We start from the raw sequence: 23,288 nt of genomic DNA, 5'->3' as shown, positions 1-23,288 counted from the left end.
TAGTTTATCTACTATGTTTGACGATGATGCTTCCGTGCAGGACGATTTCTTGAACATGGAGATGGAACTAGAAAAGGAAGAGGCGAACATGATTCCTCTGAAAGACTATCAACAGGAATGTACAGTTGATGATGCCGAGTTGCAATTACAGGAATTTTTGGTGGATTTTCCACAAGTCCCTTCGATGATGGAAGATGAGCATGAGTTATCCAATGAAGAAGTCTTGGAGGAGCTCGAGTTTCTTCTAGCAAGCGAACCAAGCCAAGGACTGGAGAAAACCATCGACGTTCCTGAAAAAATTGCCCAACCGTCGATTCTTCCAATTGGTGAAACTTCAGCTTTCAAATTAGAAGAGCCCCTAGAGCATCATGACTACGTGCAATTATACGAGGAGCGAGTTTTGCCCATCATACTGGCAGCTTGCTTGACAATCGGGAAGAGGAAATTGACGATTATCCCTCTAAGCGGATACTCGAAGACATTTCCTTGGAAGAAGGATGGATGGTCATCGATCACGCCCGTTTGCTTTTCACCATGAGTCCAGCTAAGAAGACTCATCATATCAAAAAGAAGCGCTTTGGGAGGCACCCCAATTTTTATCTTTAATCTCTAATATTTTAACCTTTTATTTTGAAACATTTTATTAGTTTTAGTTTTCATATTTTATTTAATTTTTATTTCAGTTTCAATTTTAATTCTTTATTTTATTATTTGCAGCCACTCCTCCACCACAGACCAGCCAACGCGCTAATATACCTGCTGATGTACCTCTTTTCACTCTGGAGCTATAGTCAGGGCAGTATTAGCTCTTTTTCCTTTTTTTGATTTCTTATATTTTGTACACTGGGGACAGTGTGCCCTTCAAGTGTGGGGTGGGTGATATTTATCCCATCTTAGTTATTTGTTTATTCTTTATGCAATTTTTTTTGTAAAATTTTGAAAATTTTTCACTTTGTTTCTATGCTCTTACTGTTGACTTGCTTTTGAAATCCTGTTTATGTCCATGTGATCGGGTAAAACCGATAGTGTTGAGTTTTGCGAAAGAATGTAAGATAATTAGTTTGAGTTTTGCACTAAGTTGCTTTGGTTTATTTAATTCTGTTTTGATGATTTTTGTTTGGAACCTACTCAAAAGCACACTTGTGAGAAATTGAGCCTAAATTGTAAGCATACACTTTATATGCTTGTATTTATTTCTTGTTGAGAGTGTCAATTACTGTCTTTACTTTTAGAACTTGCTCGGTAATGCTTATGAGGGCCACAAGGAGAGTTTAACACTTTGGTATGATAGAGGCACTTAGGTTTTCATTCTAGCCAAATAGCCTTCATTCGTTTATTGATTCTATAGATAACCCCCTCTTTCACCATTTTCTATCATATTCCATTACCACTTAGTTTTATTTTGCTTTGGGTTATGATTTTGCACATGAGTTGTTTTTATTGGGAATTTTTATCTTGGGAATAGCTTTGGAATTTTGTAGCAGCTTACTTCAATCCAAAAAGAAATTCACTCTATTATGTGAATGTGGTTCCCTTATGAAAAAAAAAGAAAAAAAGAAAAAAAAAAGAAAGAAGAAAAATATAGAAAAAGAAGAATAAGAGGGAAAGGCGATGAAAAGAAAGAAAGTAAGTGAGCTAAACATTTTGACCTGATTCCTATTTCCCACCTTGGACTACTATCCATTGTTTACCCCTTGTGATTATTGTGACTTGTGTGCAGGTCATGCATTTCATTGCAGAACACCATAGGTTCAACTCTTACCAAATTTACCTACCCCTACCTAATCCCCATTACAACCCTTATAAAGACCTCTTGACATGGTTGTTGACTCTTCATAAGTGGTAGGAGTAGGATTTAAGAGCAAGCATATAGTAAGTAAGACAGTATTTGATGCATTGAGCGATTTAACACTATCCTTTAAACACTTTGAGTGATCTAGAGTGAATCTGGTGAGGAGTTGATTCTGAATAATTTTATTAAGACAGTATTTTACGAATTATTGGCATCTTGGTTGTGATACTTGAATTGATTGCTTCGTTTCTTTTTGTCTAACTTACGCTTGTTAAGGATATGTGCAGGAGCTCTCTAGCTTGTCTATCAGTTTAAGTATTGTTCCTTAGTGGTTTATTTTCCTTATTTTACTTTTGATTGCTTGAGGACAAGCAATGAGCTAAGTGTGGGGTTATTTGATGTGCGTAAAATACACACATCTAATGGGGTTTGTAAGATTGATTTTATGGACATTTGGATGTGAATTGGTCCCAACACTCACCCTATGAGTCTGTTTGTGTGCATTAGGTCCAAAAGAAGTCAAAGGATGATAAAGGGAAGAATTTGAGCATAATTGGACGCCGAAGCTGCCGAAACAAGCTAAGTACGAGCATGAGGAAGCTGAACATGGCCGTGTTGGTTTCAACACTGGCCGTGTTCCCAACACGGGCACCAACACGGTCGTGTTGGGTGTCATCAAACATCAAAGAAAAATAAGTTCTTAGGGAGCACGGCCACAGAGAGTAACATGTGTTGGGAACACGGCCGAAGTGTTGGCGAAGCGGGGGAGTTAGTTAAAAGAATCAATCGTTAGGAAGAGATTCCAACTTTAGGTTATTAGGTTTAGGAATTCGGTTATCTCGAGAGAGACACCGAATTCGATTTAGAATTCATCCACGGGTAGCATAATTAGACTCACCAATCCTTTATCTGTTGTTTGATTGCCAACTAGTTTATGTTCCCTTTGGGTTTGCTTTCTTGTCTTGGTTGTTTTAGTTATCAATTACTCCTGCATCTCCCTTAGAATTTAGCTTGTAGCTATTAGTTAGTTTAGAAATTATTCATCACTAATTTTAGGTTAATATAACAAAGAACAAAGGAGTAACTCTGGGCTTTCACTTTCCCGAGGAATACGACCTTGATACTCGCCATTAATGCTAGACTGCATCGATAGGTACACTACCTTAGATTGTAGCTAACATAATTTAGCCTATCAACTGGAAGTGTCCTTGTTTGTGACACTTGAAGCACTTTATTGCTGCTTTGTAAACTGGTGATGATCTCCCCCGTCCTCGTCCTTGGTACCCTCCAAACGTGCTCCTGCCTCTTCCTTTTCCGCTTCTCTCCTCTTGAGTCACTTTCAGCACCTGCTCTTCTTCATTGATCTTTCTTCGGAACTTCTGTTCATGGACAATGAGTGAACTTTGAATTTCATCAACTATGAGGCAGCTTATGTCTTTTGATTCCTCTATCGAGACAACTATATAATTGAATCTCCCAGTGAGAGTTCTCAGAATCTTCTCCATAATCTAAGTGTCTTGCATTGCCTCTCCACTATTATGCATGTTGTTTGCCACCATCATAACTCTAGAGAAATATTCGACAATGGTTTCTCCTTCTTTCATTTTAAGGATTTCAAATTCTCTGAGAGCTTATAATTAGGCTCTTTGTACCCTCTCACTTGATATTTCCTTCTCATTGATTCCCAGAGCTGTGCAGATGTGTCTTTCTGCAGGATTGTCTTCAGAATGCTCTTATCTATGGCTAAGAATAGATAATTTTTGACTTTCAGATCCTTCAACTTCAGCTCTGCTCTTACTATCTTCTGGGCATCACTCTCCTTTGCATCTGCTCCCAACTTAATGTATCCTGGATCAATGAGATGCCACCACTCCTTGGAATGAAGTAAATTCTCCATCAGCATATCCAGTGATCGTAATCACCATCAAACTTGGGGATACTCAACAAGTTTTGTCCTTCATTCGACATTCCTTCTCACTCTTGTTTTCACCCTCGAAATCAGACCTCTTGGTGAGGCTTTGATACCAATTGTAGAAGCTAGAACTCACATACTAAAATGCAGATACAATATTTGCTGAGAGCAAAAATTACTTAGTTTTTATTAAAAGGAACACTTGGCTTAAAAAGCCTTTTACAACTTAAAAAAGACGTTAGGTTTTCACCTACTAGTAATCTAACAAAACAGAATCAAAAATACTTATTCAGACCTGAATAATAGGTCTATTTATTAACTAAACAGAGAGAAAATAGCAACTACATCAAATTAGTTAAAAGGTAACTAATTTTACGAAAGAATAAGTCCATCAATGGGAAGTTAAATTATAGAGAATGAGATGAAAGAAAGAAAAGATTTAGAGAAGGAAAGAAAAGGAAATAAAAATAAGAAAGAGAAGAAAGAGGAAAGGCAATAAAATGAAATAAAACAAAATTCGGTATAATGGATATGAAAGAAAAATTGCAATTCCATCCTTTCCTACCTAGAAATTACCATTTCCTCCCTTAAGGTAGATTTAAGCCAATTTAGACCAAATCAAACACCTTCAATCTTTAATAAGAACACTTAAGTCACATAAACACAATACCAATACACATAGAATAATATGCACAAGCAACAAAATCATATTAAAAATATAATATAATAAAATAAAATAAACACTAAAAATTCTCGGGTGTTACATTGATAGAAGCCTAACAACTTTTCTAGGATAGTTCGAGAGGGGATATCCCAGACTATATCAGGTGTTTTAGTAATAGAAATTATAAGGCTTGATCTCTAGTCATTAATAGAGTCAAATAGTAGAGATAATCTTGAGGTATCATCCTCAAGGACTGGATGTAAGTCTTTGTACCTATCAGGATAAATACTTGTGTTGATTTTCTATTTAAGATTTATAAGACATCTATCTTCAAAACTCGATCAGTTATATGTTTACTATTAAGTTCAATATTTATTAATTCAGACACCTAACAGTCTTCAAATAAACATTCCACAATATTTACATCTCATCTCTCTCACTCATTAAAAGGAACAAAGTATATAAGCTACTGCAATCGAGGTATGAGTTGAAATAGTTGGTTTACTGTTGTAAGTATCTAATAGTCAGGTTTTCAAGATTAGTTAAATATCTGTGCAGTGAGCATCAAGCTCCAATAGAAATCCTATAGAGTTTTATCATACAAGTAATAAATTATTTAATTTAGATTTTGAGTTGTAAATTTTTTAAAAGTCCAATTCACCTCATTCTTGGATGTCTATTTTACACTTTCATTCTCTACTCCAATTGGTGTATGTATTCTAGTTTTATTGAGTTAACTGTCATTAAAAGATCATTGCTACTCACAGTACAAAATATAGCCTTCAGTTTAGAAAGACCATCATCAGATCTAATTCTTTGATTGTGATCTCTCAGAGGAATTGGAATGTTGGTTGTAAGCCTTGAAATGGAGGACTGATTCCTTTATAGTTGATTCACTGACATATCAAATTAAAGAGGTCTTTCGTACATGTTAATAGGAAAAAAAAGAAAGAACATTTTGCAGACTCCCTAGCTAAATAAGGTTCGAGAACAACTCTAGAATTTTTAACTTTGTTATTGTTAATGGAACACTAGCTTCCTAATTGTTATTTCTTTATATTATCATAGGCTTCAGACCCCTTTTTGTGCTTTTATAATTTTGATATATTATAGTTAAGTCCTCTGCTCTTTTGAAAAGTGTTAGTTTGGGTATAAATTAGTTGGCTTTCCTCAAGTATGGCTCTTATCTTTAATCAATAAAATTCACTTCTTGCTTATAAGAAATACAAGACTATTATTTGTAAGCATTCATTTTTCGGATCGAGATATCGAGAGAACTATGAAAAATCCAATGACAAAAGTTGCTACTTCTCTCAGGTCTTCAGGAATTAAGGACGGTCAAATCATAGCTAGGTTGCAAATAATTAAATTAAAAATCATTTTTCAAAATATTTATTGACATAAAAAAATAAGTTTACGAGGTGAAATTGAAAAATCTAAAAGTTCAAGAGTCAAATTGTAAAACTCTTTAAAAATTTCCAACGATCCAATCGGCTCTGTATACAAGTGAATCAGCTATACATAGAGCCAATCCGCTCTGCATAGAGCTGATAAACTCTGTGTAGAGTCGATTCGCTTTACACAGTCCCGATCGGCTATAATTCTGGATTTTAGTGTCGTTTTAGTGTATTTTTCACTTTAAAATTCCAAGAATAATAAAAGCATGTCTTTTAGAAGGTATTATTGATAATTATTCAAAATTTTAATATTTTTTCTAATTTATTCAATATTTATTATTCAACACGCTTTGATAAGTCCAAATAATTATTATTAATTATTAGAAATTTTGAAACAATTAAAGAGACATATATCTAGGCCCCTAGGGTTTCCTCCATCCTTCTCTATAAATAAAAAAAGAAACCCTGAGCTAGAAGGTTGGCAGTCATCAGTATAGAACGATAGTAAGTTTTTTAGGCAACATACAAAAACTCTCAAAAATTAAACACCTAGCCAAAAAACACTCTAGTTTCTTATCTCTGATTCAACCTCCTCCTCTATTCTTGAGACTCGAGGATATGCATAAAATGTTGACAAGCTGAGAGTTTCCAAATCTATCATCACATCAACATCTTCTTCTTTTTTATGATTTCTCTATAATTAGTAATATGCTAGGTTTTCTTATGATTGCCCTTTAATGATTGTTTCATATGTTTTATATGGCTAGAAATTAGGGTTACATGATTTTGTGTAATTATATTATGTTTATGATTCTTGGATTTTAAAACAGATAACTTGCTTTTTTCTAGATTTTGAATATGATGAATCAATGAGCAGGTCAACATATTATATTTACTTTTCTCTAATGATAATTCATGTATTTGAATGATTAGATCTAGGTTATGCATGATTAGTTCAATACATATGTTTTAGAAAATTGTAATGTTTATTTACTGTATGTTTTCCTTTTCATCAATTTGATTTTTCTTGTCTTAGAATAGGTTTATTTGTGTATTATTTGGTGTTCTCTATGTGTTCTAATTGATTCTTATATGTTCTCATGCATGTATCTCATATAAATGGGCATTGAAGGAGTAACACTGTTAAAACCGGCCAGGAGGAAATCCTACAGTTGATCGACTTTACGAACAGTCGATTAGCTCTATGACGCAACAATCGACTGTTCTTATTAGTAGCTCGTTTTTTATGATTTTGAGGATTTTTGTCACTTTTTACCAATTTTAGCCTATTTTTAGTTATTTTCAAGTTAATTAGTTGTAGGAGAGTTGTAACAATTTAGTTTTATCGCTTTCTCTTATTTTGCTTTATTTCTATTTTATGTTTCTATAATTTGATGATTAATGCCTGTTGTGTGATTGAAAATTAAAAGATGGGCATCTAAACCTAGGGCCTTAATTCAACTTTAGCATGTCCTATTAGGTTTAAAAGATGGTAAGATAGGCCTAACTTATAAAATTTATTTAGACTTAGGTAGGCTTTGCCATGTTTAATCAATGAATTAACCCACTTAGATTAGTAAAACTAAATAAGGCCTTGTCATGTAAGATGTAGCTCATTTAGAAAAAGTACTTGGTAACTTAAGCATAATTTGTAATTAAGATGGGTCTCTTTGTACATAATTGAATAGTTTGATTTAGACTAACCATATAAATAGGAGAATTGGGCTAAAACTAAAATGGGCTAGACTTAGATGGATCTCACATGTTGTAGTACCTGGTGTGTAGAAATCACTATGTTGCATCTATAAGGAATGGGATATTAATTAATAATTGAAAGTAGAGATACACAAATAAAAACATTGACTTCCGGATCCATCTCTAGATGTGGTGAAGCTTTCTTGTGGTGTCCCATTCAATTAGTAAAAGAGTTCTAGAGAATTACTCGAATGGTGAATCTCTTTCTCTGCGCTAGTCTCTGTGATTAGTTAGCATGTTTTCGATTAGGTTGAAAAGCCTTGCAGTGCCATAGTTATTAGAGACATTTGGATGTCCGCCCGAAACTGCCACCAACATTATCCTTTTGACACCCTTAAATGAATTTTTTTATTTTATTTTACTTTTATATACATATATTTTTAACTACATTTTGATATATTGTGTTATATTTTTTGAAACACACTTCTTCATTGTCATCAAAATATACTAGCTGCTATAAAAAAAAACCTGTAATATCTTTCCATTCATGGATACCAAAAATAAAGATAAAAAATAAAAATGATAAATCTATTTCACTTGGTTAATTTAATAATAATGCAATTTAATGATATCTTTTACGTATTTTTTATATATACTCTTTTTTCTCTGACAATGTTTAAAAAATAAAAACTGTATAAATAATTTGTTTTTAAAAATCATAACAAATAAATTTAAATGTGTCATAAAAATAATTTTTTTTAAAAGAACTGTGTACCATGGAATTTCATTAAAAAAACAAAGAAATGATATATAAATGGAGAAGATTTGATTATAATAAGAGCCAATTAGTTTTATGCAAAATATGATTTCAACCACATTTTATACGACTGCTGATATAATTTGGGCCTTAGGCTTAAGCCTTAATCAAAGGTAGGGTTGTAATCGAACCGAATCGAGCCAAATATCAACAAGTTCATGTTTGATTTGTTTAATTCTGGCAGAGGCTCGAGTGTGGTTCGAGCTTTTATAATAGAGCTTGAGGTCGGCTTGTTTGAAAATAATTAGGCTCGTGAATAGCTCGAGCACAGTTCACAACTAGCTTGTTTCGACAAATAGCTCGAATTTGATTCATTAAGTGGTTGCATAATAAGAAAAGCTTGAGTTCGAGTTCGTCAAGCATAATTCGAGCTCGAGACTCGGGGTTATTAAATATTTTTTAATAATTAAGTTAATCAATTGCAATATCTAAAATATAGTAAAAAAGATGAAAGTATCAAATTTAGCAAAAAGAATAAAAAAATTTAAATTTGCAATAAAAATAATCAAATCAGCTTCTAAAATATAGCAAAACATGCAAAAAAGAATACTACTAAACCAATATGAATAATGAAAGTAAAGACTATCGGTGCATAAAAATTACAAGAAAACCATACTATATATATTACAAGTCTATGTTAACTTAAAAAGGCATATAAACAGCCCCACTATTTCATTTTCCAGCGGCACTCACCTTTTAATGAATAATATTTATAAAATTTAACATAAATTTTAAAATATAAAATAGTCGAAATGTGATATAATAAAGTAGCTAAAATATTTTCATAATAATATATTAACTTATATAAAATTACAGTCTTGATTTATTTTAGCTTAGTTTTCAATTTAATTGCTATTTATAAATTCAATCTAAAGTTTTAATTAAATTAAAAAATCTCAAAGAAACCGTATGATCCAATACTGACACTCCACTTTATTAATTTCAAGATTCGAGTTAGACAAATATAAGATATTTATATAAGGCTTTGCAATAATGGTAATACCACTGGTTATATTCATTTAGATAGAATGTTTAATTTTTTCTTTCTACGCTAATGTCTGGTTAGTCATGACCTGTTATATATTAATTAATATTTTAGTAAAAAGTAATTTTTTTATTAAATTAATATAATTAGAAGATGTATTTAGAATATTTTTACCGTCGTAAAAATGTAATTAAATTTTATAATACACAATAATCCATAAGTAAAATAAAAATTATATTAATGAGTCAACTTTATTTTATCTAGTATGAAAAACGTTCATTTTATTAAAATGTTATAAAATATATTTTTTTATTATTTATTTTTTAATTGTAATTCTTACTAATAACAATAGCTACATTTAAATGTTGAAGTTATATTATTATTATTATTATTATTATTTTGAATTCGAGCTCGAGCCTATAAACGAGCTTGCTTATTGAGCTTATAAACGAGCATGTTCACGAACTTTACAAACAAGCAAGATTGCGAAAGTCTTCACGAGCTTTATAAATAAGCGCAGCTCGAACTCGAGCTTTCGTACCTGTTCGCGAACCAGTAAATTAGTAGGTTTGCGAGCTAATGAATAAAATTCTATCAAGCTCGAGCTCAACTCGATAAAATCATCGAGCTCGAAATTTGAGCTCCAGCTCAACTTATTAACGAACAATCTCAAACGAGCTTTTTATTGATCTGAGCTCCAAATAGTTCGCGAGACATTTGGTTTATTTACACTCTAATCAAAGAAATTTTCCAAGAGTAAATTATATTGACAGTTTTAAATTAAATTTTTTAATTATAACTAAATGATTGCTAAATTTTAGTTTTACTAATACCGGTCAAATTTTTCAACACACGAAGGTAATTTTTATAGATGGTTATCAAACTTTACACTTTATAATGAAAGGGTACCGAATTTTTATTTATTATAAAAATATATTGTCTATATTTTTTTTGAAAGAATTGTTCATATATTTTTTAAAATTAGAATTTTAGTATATTTTTACTGTAAAATATAAAATTTGGTGGTTGTTCATATAATTTATTCTCACACTTATAAAATAATTTATTGATGTTATTGAAATTAAAAATTAAATTTTTTTATTTATAAATTAAATTTTTTTATTTATAAATTAAAATTTTAATATTTTTTATTATAAAATTTATAGCTTGAGGATGGCGAATATAAATTTATTCAAGTTTTCAAAGAAGTCTTTGAGATTTCCATGACAATAAAAGTATCAGTTAGTGAGATTCACATACTCATAACAGAAGACTCTATTTACTTATTCAATAGTTAATTTCTTCGAAGTCGCCAAAGATGTGACAAAATCACACATAATTAATTGCAATGCACAAGGAAGGCAAATTCTAGTTGTGAAATCCATGCAAGTGTTTAAGGGACACAAACATGAGGGCCCCACATTAAGGACCAAAAGCTGCAAAGCCAGCAGGAAATACCTAAAATGGATAAAACAAGCTAAGTGATTTCACCTTTGCTCCACTGGCTCCTCACTCCTTATAGAAACTCAATATTTTCTTTGCATAATTTAGAGAGAGAAGATCTGACTTTTTGAGAGAGAAAATATGTGGGGGTGAGGGAGGAGGGAGATCATGAGAGTTATTATAGGATTTAAAAGAGGAAGTGTGGAGCGAGAATTTGGCCTAAGAATGAGACATATATTTTTAAATTTATGTTAATTATTTAAAAAACCAGAAAAAGAAAAAAAAAACACTTGCTTTAATAATCTACACTTAAAATTATTTGTTTGGCTCCTAAAGAATAAAAATTTTCTGCATTATGTCTCTCAGACAAACAAACAGCTATTGTTTGAGAAAAATCCGAAATCTTTTGGGATTCTTTCTCTCTTTCTCCATTCATATACACATATGCTCACTCTCTCCCTCTCCCTCTCCCTCTCCCTCTCTCTCTCTCTCTCTCTCTCTCTCTCTCTTCAATCTTTTAGCTAAAAGATTGGCTATGCTATTGGGTTCTTGAAATTCCTCTTATAGTTTGCTGTTATATTCTGTTAGATTTTGATTTCAAATTATGGTTTCTTGAAATTTCAAGATTTGGGTTTGTATAAATGTGTGTGTGTCTCTCTCTCTCTCTTTCTCCATATCTTCTTAGAATGCCAAAGTACAAGGGAAAATGATTTAGTGCTAGCCAGTTGCAAGGAAAAGTAGATTTTGAGTGTGCGTCTCTCTCTAAATTTTTGTGTCTATGCTTGGAACATTTTTCAAGTTTCTTAATATTCTTAACAAGAATGGTCAAAGGGGATCCAAGAAAATGATATAGCAAATATAGTTAGCATGAAAATCAAGATTTGAATCTTTCTTTTAAATCTTTTCACATACATGGGTGTTTCGAATTCTTAAAAATTATTGTATTTACAGTATTACATAATTTTATTAGCAGATGGAAGATTACAAGAATGGCTCAAGAAGAAGAGCCCCAAAAGTGTAGCAATAGTAATAGTGGTGGTGGTGGTAGTGGTGTTAATCTTGGAAACTCAGGTATTAAATCATCCAAGAAACAAAAGCAAAAGAAAGTCCCACAAAGAGGACTTGGTGTTGCACAACTAGAAAAGATCAGATTAGAAGAGCAAAGAAAGAAAGATGGTTCTATGCTTTTGACATCTAAAACTCCTATTTCATCATCACCACCAAAAACTTCCATTAATCATCACTCTTCATCAGTGACAACTCCAAATTATTATTATCATCATCATCCCTCTTATTCCTCTCCTTCATCAATCCCTAATTACCCTTCTGATATCACATCATCACCAAATTCATCACTTAAGCCTCAAAGTTTTGATGTTCTTAACTCAAACATTACTGCTCTTCCATTAAATAACCCTTTGGGTTGGCAATCAGTTTCTGTTCATCAAGGGCATGGAAATGTAACCAAGATTTGGAATAGTTCTTCTGATCAGTACAATCTTGAAAATGAGAATCATGGGGTTGATCCTCGATTAGCTTTCCGATCGAGTTTGAATCTGCCTTATGAATCCAATCCCATTTGGCCTCTGCAGAGTTTGATAGAAAGAACACAATATCAACCTCCTCCTCCTTCATTGGTATGTTCTCAGAGAGATTTTATATGAGAAGCTTATTTTTAATTTATACAATTGGGTAATTGTTTGTGGAAATCATGTAGGTGAATGCCTCATCAATAAATACAGCAGCATCTCTTTTAAATTTGCATATGGAGCTCCCTTCAAACCAAAACTATTATGGCAATTATACACCTATTTGGCCTGAGGAAGAAAAGGTGAGCTAAGCTTTAATCTACTACTAAACTTTAACATCTTTATTATGCTTTCTTCTTTAAACACATAACCACAGTTCTACTCAGAAAAACACACCCTAAGTGGGTGAAATTTTTGTTAAATTTTATGATAATTAGGATATAATCTAACACATAAGTTGCCTTTCTCTTTTTATATTTCCTTTTCTTCTTCTTCTTCTTCTTCTTCTTTTTTCTTTTTTAATTGGTGGATTTGGTTAAAATGTAATATAGATGGTTGGCATCAAGAGGCCATATCCCTTTTCTCAAGACAATCCTCCTTTTCACTGCAAGATTCCTACTATTATTCACCCCATTGGCAGATCAGATGATTCAACTTCATTTGGCAATGGAAGCATTTTCAATCTCACCACTCCTACCAGCCCTAATTTCAGGTTCACCTTTCTCTTTATCTTTCTTTACATAATATTTTTTTGCTTATGTTAATTTGTGGGTCAATACTATTTTTAATTTATAAAATCACTGAAAACTTATATCTAATAGAGCTCACACACCCACTTAGCGAGCAAGAAGAATACAAAAAGAAAATTCATAGTTCAATATTCTGCTTTATATTTGTTAATGTTAATTAATTATGGTCTTTTTTTATGTGTCCTTTTCAGAGATGGCACTTTATGTTCTGATTCAATGTCAGAGCCTAAGCCTAACTCAAAGAAAAATAATACAGAAAATGAGGATTTCAATGGAGATTTTCTCACACTAGCCCCACCTGTAACTACTTTGTCTTGCCCAAATTCTAAGTTGGAGAGATCTTCACCGGCTCATCTTACTTACCAAAATGAAACCACTTTTGATTTTGATTCATTACCTTACCAGGTGAGATCATACAAATAAATCAATATTAATAGTAAATTTTTAGTGCCATAATTTCATTTCTATTCACATGTTTTTATCAATTTTATTGAAGGGTATCATTGAAAATCCAATGCTTCAGCCAGGAGCAAGTGCAACAAATCAATTGCAGCCTTACTATAGCTTTCTGCCACCAGCAATATTGCAAATTGGCCAAGCAACAAGAACTATTAACAATTATAATGGTGGTGAAGTAAGAGAAAATATTGATCTCAGTTTGAAGTTGTAAATCACAACAGTAGCAAATTTGTTTTTTTTTTTTTTTCTTTTTGGTTACCCAATTCTCCTTTATATGGTGTATCATTGGCAGGCCAATTGTTTCTCTAAGAAAAGATGACCTCAATGGAAATTTTTATCTTTTTCTTATTTCTCATTAATTGTTTTAATTAGAAGTATAGTCTTATTGGTTTGATTGTTTAATAATTGAATATTAATTTAGAGTCAATCTTAATTATTAGCGTAGTTTCAACGTGGAAGCACATATTTTAATTTTTTTATTGAATTATTTATTAAATGGTATGTCGAATATAATGATAATCAGAAAAACAGTAAATTATATCATATGGTCTCATATGCATGTAATATTATTGTATCGTCGAACAAAAAGAAAAGAAAGTAAAATACATATTTATATAACTCCGTGAACTTGTAACTTTTAGTCAGTTAGCACCTTAAATTAATTTCTTTAACACTATTACTAACAATTTTTATCGTTCAAGAACTTATTTGCATTCACAGCTAGTGCATGGATACACTTTCATTGCAAATCTTTTATGTAATTCTTGTAATTCTCGTGAAATACCATGTTGATCCTTACAGTTTTTTTACGTACTTCATAATAATTATCAAGTATCTTTTTGAGTCTATAATTTTCTTTATATTTTTCAATTTTTATAAAATATATATTTTTGACTTCTCTATAATATTTTAAAAGTATATTTTTAGATGTATAAATTTGAATAATATATTCATGTTTCAATTAAAATACACTTCATTTAACTTTGTACATCTAAATAAATCTATTTTTAAAAAAATTTGCACAAGTAAAACAAATATTTTTAAAATTGTTATGAAATATTAAAAAAAACTTAAATGAATTAAAATATAGAGTTAAATACTATTTGTCCCTGTAGTTTGGCCTAATATATGAATCAATCCTTTCATTTTTTCTATTATATTAAAATTCCCTTAAGTTTTAATAAAACTAACTATTTTAATAAAACTAACTACTACTGCTACCTCCTTCCGTATTAGTCGAAGGACTAAACTTATAATTTAATATTATAATTTCATATTTAAATTTATTATGAAATATTAAACTCGTCCAAAATTAATTTTATTATTAAAATAGAGTAAAATTTTATTTTTAACACAAGTTAGTTTTAGTATCTAATTAAAATAATAAATTTAATATTCTTTCTCCTGCTCTAATTTTTTATTTTTAATACAATTTAATTCAAGAAATTTAAATATTTTAAAATTACTTCTATTTACAATAATATTATTAAATTACTATAAAAATTAATTTTGGTTATTAATATAAAATAAACATTTCTAGTTAAAAATATCATTCTATTGTTATCTTTATTATATATTATACTTAAACTATATAAAGTAAAAATTAAATTAAATAATCATGTCTTAATCTAGTGAAATAATATAAACACCAAGTTGATAAATTCACTATCAATGAGAGATTATGTTAATCTTATATGTTAAAAATGAAATTTTTTATCAACTATTCAAATGAGATTAATACGAGTAAAATTTTTATTTTTAATATAGTTTAATTCTAAAGTCTAGTAAAAATAATAACTTATAATTATTTATTTTATTTAAAAATTTAAAATTAAAATACATAGTAATTTAATAATATTAAACAAAAGATAAATATTTTTAACACGTTTAAATTTGTTAGAATTAGATTATACTAAAAGAAATAAAAGATATAAATAAGTAAAATTTATTATTTTAATTAGACACTAAAATTAACTTGTGCTAAAAATAAGATTCTACTTTAATTTGAAAATAAAATTAATTTTGGACGAGTTTAATACTTGATAATAAATTTAAGGATCAAGTTTTAATTTTAAATTGCCAGTTTATCATTCGATTAACATGGAAAGAGGTAGTAGTTAGTTTTATTAGAACTCAAAATAATTTTAACATAATAAAAAAATATAAGGACTGAGTCATATATTAAATCAAATTACATGAAATAAATAGTATTTAATTCAAAAATATAGTGTATAAAATTATAAAATTATAAAAATATTATTTACATGAGTTAAAAAATATATGTTATAAAAATTATAAGAACTTAGAATATTTTTTGGGTCAAAATTCTTAGAACATGCACTCTATATCACTTTCCATTTGCTTTGGAGGCATGTTATACGTGCGGCGACAACAATCGCGGCTTATTTAGTTTTTCTTTTTCTGAATTATAATAAGATAAATTATAAAATTAATATTATATTAAAAATATATACCAAATAAAATTTATATATTTATAAAATTAACTTTTTATTCACACTTTGTATGATTGTAATAATTATTTTAATTTTAAATAATAATATAAATTGAGTTTATAAATAAATTTATAATAATTTACAATATTTTAAGAATAACAATAAATTAAAAATTATTTAATGTCATTTATAATCTTTATTGTTGACCGGGGAACCATGATATAAGTGTAGTGATTTCGTCTACGCTTCTTTACTTTTTCTCTTCTAAAAATTATACAAGGACTTTTGTCCTTCCTCGTTTAATTTTTTAAATTATAATAAAATAAATATTTAAAATTTAATATATATTAAAAATTATATATTAAATAAATTTTTATATATTTATAGAAACTAGTCATTTATTCACATATTATACAACTATTGTAATTATATTAATTATAAAAATAATTATTTTTTCTATTTTAATTCAATTGAGTTTGATTCACGCATTGGCGCTGCCAGAGAGAACATAAGGGATTTGGAGAGGAGGCTCTAATTATATAATTATTCTTGAATTATATATATATATATATATATATATATATATATATATATATATAAAATTCAGAGATAATTTTTTGACATGTGTCACTATTTTGAAGAATTTTGTTTTGATATGTGTATTTATATTTGATATATGAGATCTTTATTTTTCTAGATTATGATAAAATGAATTTAAAAATAATATATTAAATAAATATTTTATATATTTATGAAAACTAATATTTTATCCGCCTGTTGTAAGACTTTTATAATTATTTTGATTATATATAATAATATAAATTAAATTTATATATAAGATTAAATAGAATTTTAATATTTTATAATTATTTATAATATTTAGATATAATAATAAATAAAATAATTTTAATGTCTTTTTAGTCTTAATATATTTTAATATTTTATTAATATAATAATATAAAACTATTAAATAATTAATAGAAAAAACTACAAAATTATATATAAATTTGAATTCTAGGTATCAAAATAATAAGTACACGTGTCAAAATAAAAATTCTATGTGTCAGAATATAATAACACATGTGAAAGTTTTTATTAGACCAGGTATATATTAAGGTTTTCTTTATTCATTTACATGTATTAAAACATTCATTTTCTATATGTATGATATTTATTAGATGAAATATTTTATAATAATTAAATTTTCTTTGTATTTAAATAATCATCATTTGTGAACTTAATGTTAATGTTTATTTTAATTCATGTATTATTCATCAGTATTAATATTAATATTCATTATCTGGTACGCAATATTCGTTATCTGTATATATAGTGTTCATCAATATCTTCATATTTTCACTACTTTTGTGATACATATTGAAATTTTTTTATGATTGATATATAAACATTCATCATATATAAGCATAATATTCATTAGTTTATTAACGAATATCCGTCAATAATGAAAATCATATTCATTAAGTCATTCAAATGGACATATATAATATAGATAAAAAGTAAATCGTCCTTACAATTATTAAAAAAAAGGTCAAACTAATATTTGTATTGTTATACACATATATTTTCAACAAAATTAAGTTAACAAACAATGAACATTTAACAAATGTTTAATGAACATAAATTATATTTTCAAGAAAATTATGCATCAACATTTGATGCATGTGTATATCTAGATTGGACCACATAGCTATATGGACCGAATTCCATGTTATAATTTGGCCTCAATTATGCTCTACTTATTGAAATTGGGGTGGTATTGCACATTTCTATCATCAATAAACTAGTATTGCTCGTCATGCGTGTTACACATGCAAATTATTGTTATAAAAGTTATAATATAATCTTATTTAATAAATTGGTATATAATATAATATTAACTAGTAAATAATCTTACCAATAAAGTATTATTATAATAATAACAAACACATAAATTAATATATCAATAAAAGAATTGAAAGTATTGTACCTATTTTTCTATGCTTATTGCCTTCAATTTTTATAAAAGTTTATATTAAATTATTTGAATCCTATCATAAGTATATATATATATATAGTGTGATATGAACTAATTTATCAATCTCTTATAGGATTAAGAACATATATGACATTATTATAGGATTAAGAAAAATATACATGTGAAATTCATTATATATATATAAACTCTTTGATTCTTTTTTTTTTTAATTTTTTTATTAAAAAAAAATCAATTGGAATTATATTTCTATAGGGTTCAATGGAATTATTATAGAATTAAAAAAATATACACATGAATAAATAAATTACTAAAATTAAATTAGAAGTATCATATCTTTTTCTTTTTACTTATTATCTTCAATTTTTGCAAAAATTTATAATGAGTTATTTGAACTCCATCATAGGTATATATATATAATGTGATATAATAATTTATCAATTTCTTATAGGATTAGGAATGTCTATGAAATTATAATAGAATTAGGATTCAATTGGATTAATAAATAAATGATTATTAGGATTAGGAATAAAATAATAATTTGTTAGATTATTTCTTTTTTGGTCAACATAAAAACAATTTCAAATTTCGTGCATGCTAGCTGACATAAAAAAGTTTCCTAGAATTTTAAATGATAAGAATTATAAAAGTTCTATAAAGCAAGGGTTTAAATCATAGATGTCCCTTATGCTTATAATTCCTACAAAGCAAGGGTTTAGAATAATAGAAGTCCCATAATGCTTATAATTCCTACAAAGTAGGGTTTAGATTATTTTAATTATTAATTATAAGATAATTTTAATCAGTTCAAAATTCTTCCTATTCTTCGTGCTTATATATATATATATATATATATATATATATATATATATATATATATAATATATGATAAAAAAATATACTGGTAGAGGCAAGGTGCTCACACATGAAGTTCCCTGTTTTAAACATATATCCAATGTATATTTTATGCCATACTTGGGCAAAGTAATCGAGACTATATCCATCACCAGGAAGAAGCGAAGCCAGAATTTCTATAGGATAAGCCTGAGATATTTAGTACAGTAACAGTGGTCGAATTGTTGCATAGCCTAATTCTCTATAATACGAATTTGCCAAATTCTAGTTGTCAAGTTAGCGCACGATTGAGGTAAATATTAGTAGGCACACAGACAACCCGTTGCAAGGAAGAAAAGAGCAAGAGCTAGGGCTAAGTGCTCGAGTTACAGTTGTTGACTCAGAATTGTAAGCCGAAGAAGTATTCCTGTGACCTTCACTGTAAGTGTTAAAGTAGTTAAACAATTAGTTTCGGGTGATAATTGACTAAAAAGTATAAGTTTAAGGGGCTGTAAATGCATTAGGCAAAAAGAAGAAAAGGTATTTGGATTTTAGGAGAGTGTTAGCAAAAGGAAAGGAAGAGGGGACCATATGATTTTTAAGTCACATGTTTTGACTTTTTATTTATTTGTAATACTTATGATTAAAATTATATTTATTTTATTGTATTTTTTAGTATTAAAAAATAATCTAAATTATATTAGTTCCTCTAAAAAATTATATTAATGATTAAGTTTTTCTATAATGATAATTTTTAGTATTATGAATATCAATAAAAAATAAAGAAATAAATATTTATTTTGTATAAAGTTTTTAGTATAATTTTTTTAATATTTCAATGGGGGAATTTTTTTTAAAAATATCTTTTAAAAATAATCTTTTTTATAAAATATTACATTTATCTTTTATATGATATTAAATTTTCACTATGATATTCATATATGATAAGTTATAGATTTATTAAAGTTTTATTAGTAGCACGATATAGATTTATTGAATATTCATCGTTAAGGAATTGGACCATTAAGTATTATTTGTAGGTGTTTGTAGTATTTTTGGTCCTTTCGTGTGCGTTTACTTATTGAGCATATGCCGTAGGAAAATTACCTCAAATAAACGTGATGAATGCAATTTGATTATAGAATATGTGATTTTTTAATTTCTAATTAGTTGATTGTGTGATTAATAAAAAGGAACATACATTACTCTGGATTCTTAGTTAAATTGATGTAGTTTTGCTACATGAAATCGCATAGTTAACTAATGAACTAAAAATTGAGCTATAAAATTAAAAAGTTATAAATATAATTAATGAGCTAAGAATTAAAAATGAGCTTCAGGAATTAAGCTAAGAACTAAATTATTGTAAGCTAACAACTAATGATTTATAAGTTAAAGATTTATGAGCTAAGGAATTGAAATTTAATGAAAGAAAGCAATTTATTCCTAATAAGTAAAGCATAAAAATAGTAACTAGAAAGCTTGAGGAATTCATTGAATAAGATTAAAGTTTTATAGGAAAGTAACTGATTGCTTGAAAATACTGCAAGCTTGAACATATTGGAAAATTAAACATTAAAGATTATTAGAATAATAATTTTTATTATATTTTAAAAGTAAAATTTATAGACTCTGAATCTATTTTATTTTAATATATATTTGATTGGTTAGAATTTGCTCACTAGAAGATCTTTATGTATTTATTGACATATTCTCTACTCCTTAGTTTATTCTTCAATAAACGTTGCCACTTTGTAAGTACATGCAGATAACTTCCTTACTTTGTATATATAGAATAGGTGTAACTTTCATAGTTTACTTTCTTACTTTACTTAATTTCCTTTTCATTTCACAAAAATGTGCTTCAACTTCTAAAATACTCTTCAATACCCACCACTACTTTTTTTTTTTTTTTCCGTCTCCGTTACTTCCTCCCCATTCTATTGAAACGTGTTGTAACATTTCAAAAGTGTTTATAACTGCTCTTTCATATCCACGGAGCCTCATTTATTAGATGTTAATAATCATTACTATTAACTAATTCTTGGCATGTGGATCGAAAATTTATTAATCGGTCAAAAATCCAATAACGAGTCAACAAATCCATGGGCTTAGGAGATTTGGATAAATATTAACTGAACTTTTCTATTGGCCTAGCCAAAATATTAGACTTGGATTAGTAATAAATTTGTGTAAACAATAAGTTCATTAAATATAATAAGTTCATTAAATATAAGGTGTAGATCCATTATTTATGACTGTAAAATTTATTAGTTAATATATGAATATATTTTTAAATTTATAAATTTTTACACTATAATCTATGAGTTTTAGATATGCATGTGATAAATCTTTTATAATTTACATACCTTTTGTTTTTAACTATAAATTTATAGTTTTTTTATGAACTTCTAGACTATAGTATATGAACTTGGAATATATATATATATAAAATGAACTTGTAATTTATAATCTACAAAGCTATTATTTTTAATGTATAATAATTTTGAAAAGATTTTTAAGATAATAAATTATATTTAAAGAAGTTTCTACTTTAACTTAATATCCTAAATACATCAAATATAGAAAATAATAGATCTTAATCTGAATGATTAATTAGAAAGGTATGTATGATTTTAGAAAGATAAAAATGAAACCAAGAAGAAATATGCCAAATAACAACGTACCTATTTTTTTTAAGATGCATACACAACTTTTGAACTCGTACCGTTTAGTCAGGTGGCATCCTAACTTATTTAACCATATTAATACTTATATTAGGTTTTATATCATATACGAGTACTTATTTGCTAATGTGTATAAACACGTAATATCATGTAAATTTTAGCAAGTGGAACATAATTGAGGCTTTAGTTGATTCTATAAATATTTTAATATAAATTCTAGGAAAAAAAATAAAATATATTATTATTAGACTCTTTTGTATTTAGAGAACTGTAATTTTTTTATGATAAATTTTTTTTATGTTTTATTTTTCTTGCATTTTAATACTCTATTATCTAATATTATTTTTATTTTTATAATAAAATTAATAAGATATTAGTTTTAATAATAAAATTATTTTGTAAGCAATTTACCATCAAATTGACTATCAAGACACTCCAAAAAATATTATAGTTTTATTTAAAATCTTTTCATTTTATTTCAAATAAAATTAAAATATATTAATTATATTTATTATGAGTACAACGTAATTAGTTATATGCTAGATTACTCAATAAATATTTTTCTATTGAAATGAATATAATATTTATATTAAATTAGAAAAAATTAAGGATATTAATTTATAAGGTAGTAATAGGATTTTTTTGTCATAAAAAATTAATTTTTTTAACTGTAAAAACATCAAATTACAATATTCTTATACTTTTTTCTAATTGTTATAACATACATCTTTTATCCACGTAAGTATTTTTTATATAATATCATGATTCTGTCAATTATATTTTTTATTCCTTTAAATTTTGTTAGTATTTCATAATATTTCTAATATCTTTTTATTCCTGAAAAAAGTTTTAAAACATACTTATCTAGATGCATAAACTTAAGTAAAGTGTATAATTGAAGAATAAATAGGTTTTTAAAATTATACATCTAAGAATTTACTTATTAAATATTATATAGGGGTGAAGATATATTTTATAAAAATTGTAAAATATTAAAGAAATCATAGAATCAAAAAACATTTAACAGACATTATGAAGTATGATTTTTTTTTTAAGGATCATAATATCTTATAAAAAATATAAGAACTTTATAAAATATTTATAATATTTCTATATCTCATAAATTAACTTCAGATATAAATAAGTGTGGTTCAATGATAAGTCCCTCAAATTCGAGTTCTTTCTTATGCACTAGGTGTGGTTTAACCATTACGGTGAGTGTAAAAAAATAATTATCCTTTATAACTGGTTAATCCTCTCATAAATAAAAAAAATCGTTGATAAAAATTATTATTATAAGTTTTGAAATATTAAAAAAATTAGATTAAAGTCTCCACTGAGTAAATGTTACAAGTTCAAGAATCTGTACAGGCATTTGGCGTATGTATATTACTCGTACGATCCTTGTGTAACAAACTCTTTGCTGGTGCATTTTTTGGGATCTGATTGTACTTTGTCTCTTCTATATTCTGGTTTGGTGGGGCCCTTCATATCCTATCTTTCATAATTAGTTGAGATTATTTTTTATTTTTATATTATATTTTATATTTTTAATATTTAAAAATTATATTTCTTTACGTTTTATTTTATACATTTAGACCAAAATATCTTTCTGCTAACTATTACTTAGGTCTAGTTAAATATTATTTACAATTTTGTTTCTTATTAATATATAAATGACCTTTTATATCTTTTTATTACACTAATTCTTTTATATTTTGAAAATAAATAAAATTAAAGGACTAAATTGATAGAAAAAGAAATATAATTTAATTCTTAAACATGATTTTAGTGTCTAATAAAATTAATAATTAGAATAAATTTATTTTATCTTGATGTCTAAAATTAAATTTAATGAATTTTTATATCTTGCTAAATA

General features: G+C 27.4%; 1 protein-coding gene across 1 annotated transcript; it reads left to right on the top strand.

Annotated features, from left to right (window-relative positions):
• The first annotated feature begins 10,801 nt into the window (after positions 1-10,801).
• Positions 10,802-13,790, top strand: LOC8269401. Its single transcript, XM_002531313.4, has 5 exons — positions 10,802-12,342; positions 12,423-12,536; positions 12,786-12,946; positions 13,175-13,388; positions 13,480-13,790. Exons 1-5 carry the CDS (start codon positions 11,695-11,697, stop codon positions 13,651-13,653), a joined length of 1,311 nt encoding a protein of 436 aa, XP_002531359.2. The 5' UTR covers positions 10,802-11,694; the 3' UTR covers positions 13,654-13,790.
• The last annotated feature ends 9,498 nt before the right edge of the window (positions 13,791-23,288 follow it).

Source organism: Ricinus communis, chromosome 9, assembly GCF_019578655.1.
Source record: "Ricinus communis isolate WT05 ecotype wild-type chromosome 9, ASM1957865v1, whole genome shotgun sequence".
Classification (NCBI taxonomy): domain Eukaryota; kingdom Viridiplantae; phylum Streptophyta; class Magnoliopsida; order Malpighiales; family Euphorbiaceae; genus Ricinus; species Ricinus communis.
The sequence above is the reverse complement of the archived record's forward strand: the minus strand, read 5'-3'. Positions and strand labels throughout refer to the sequence as shown.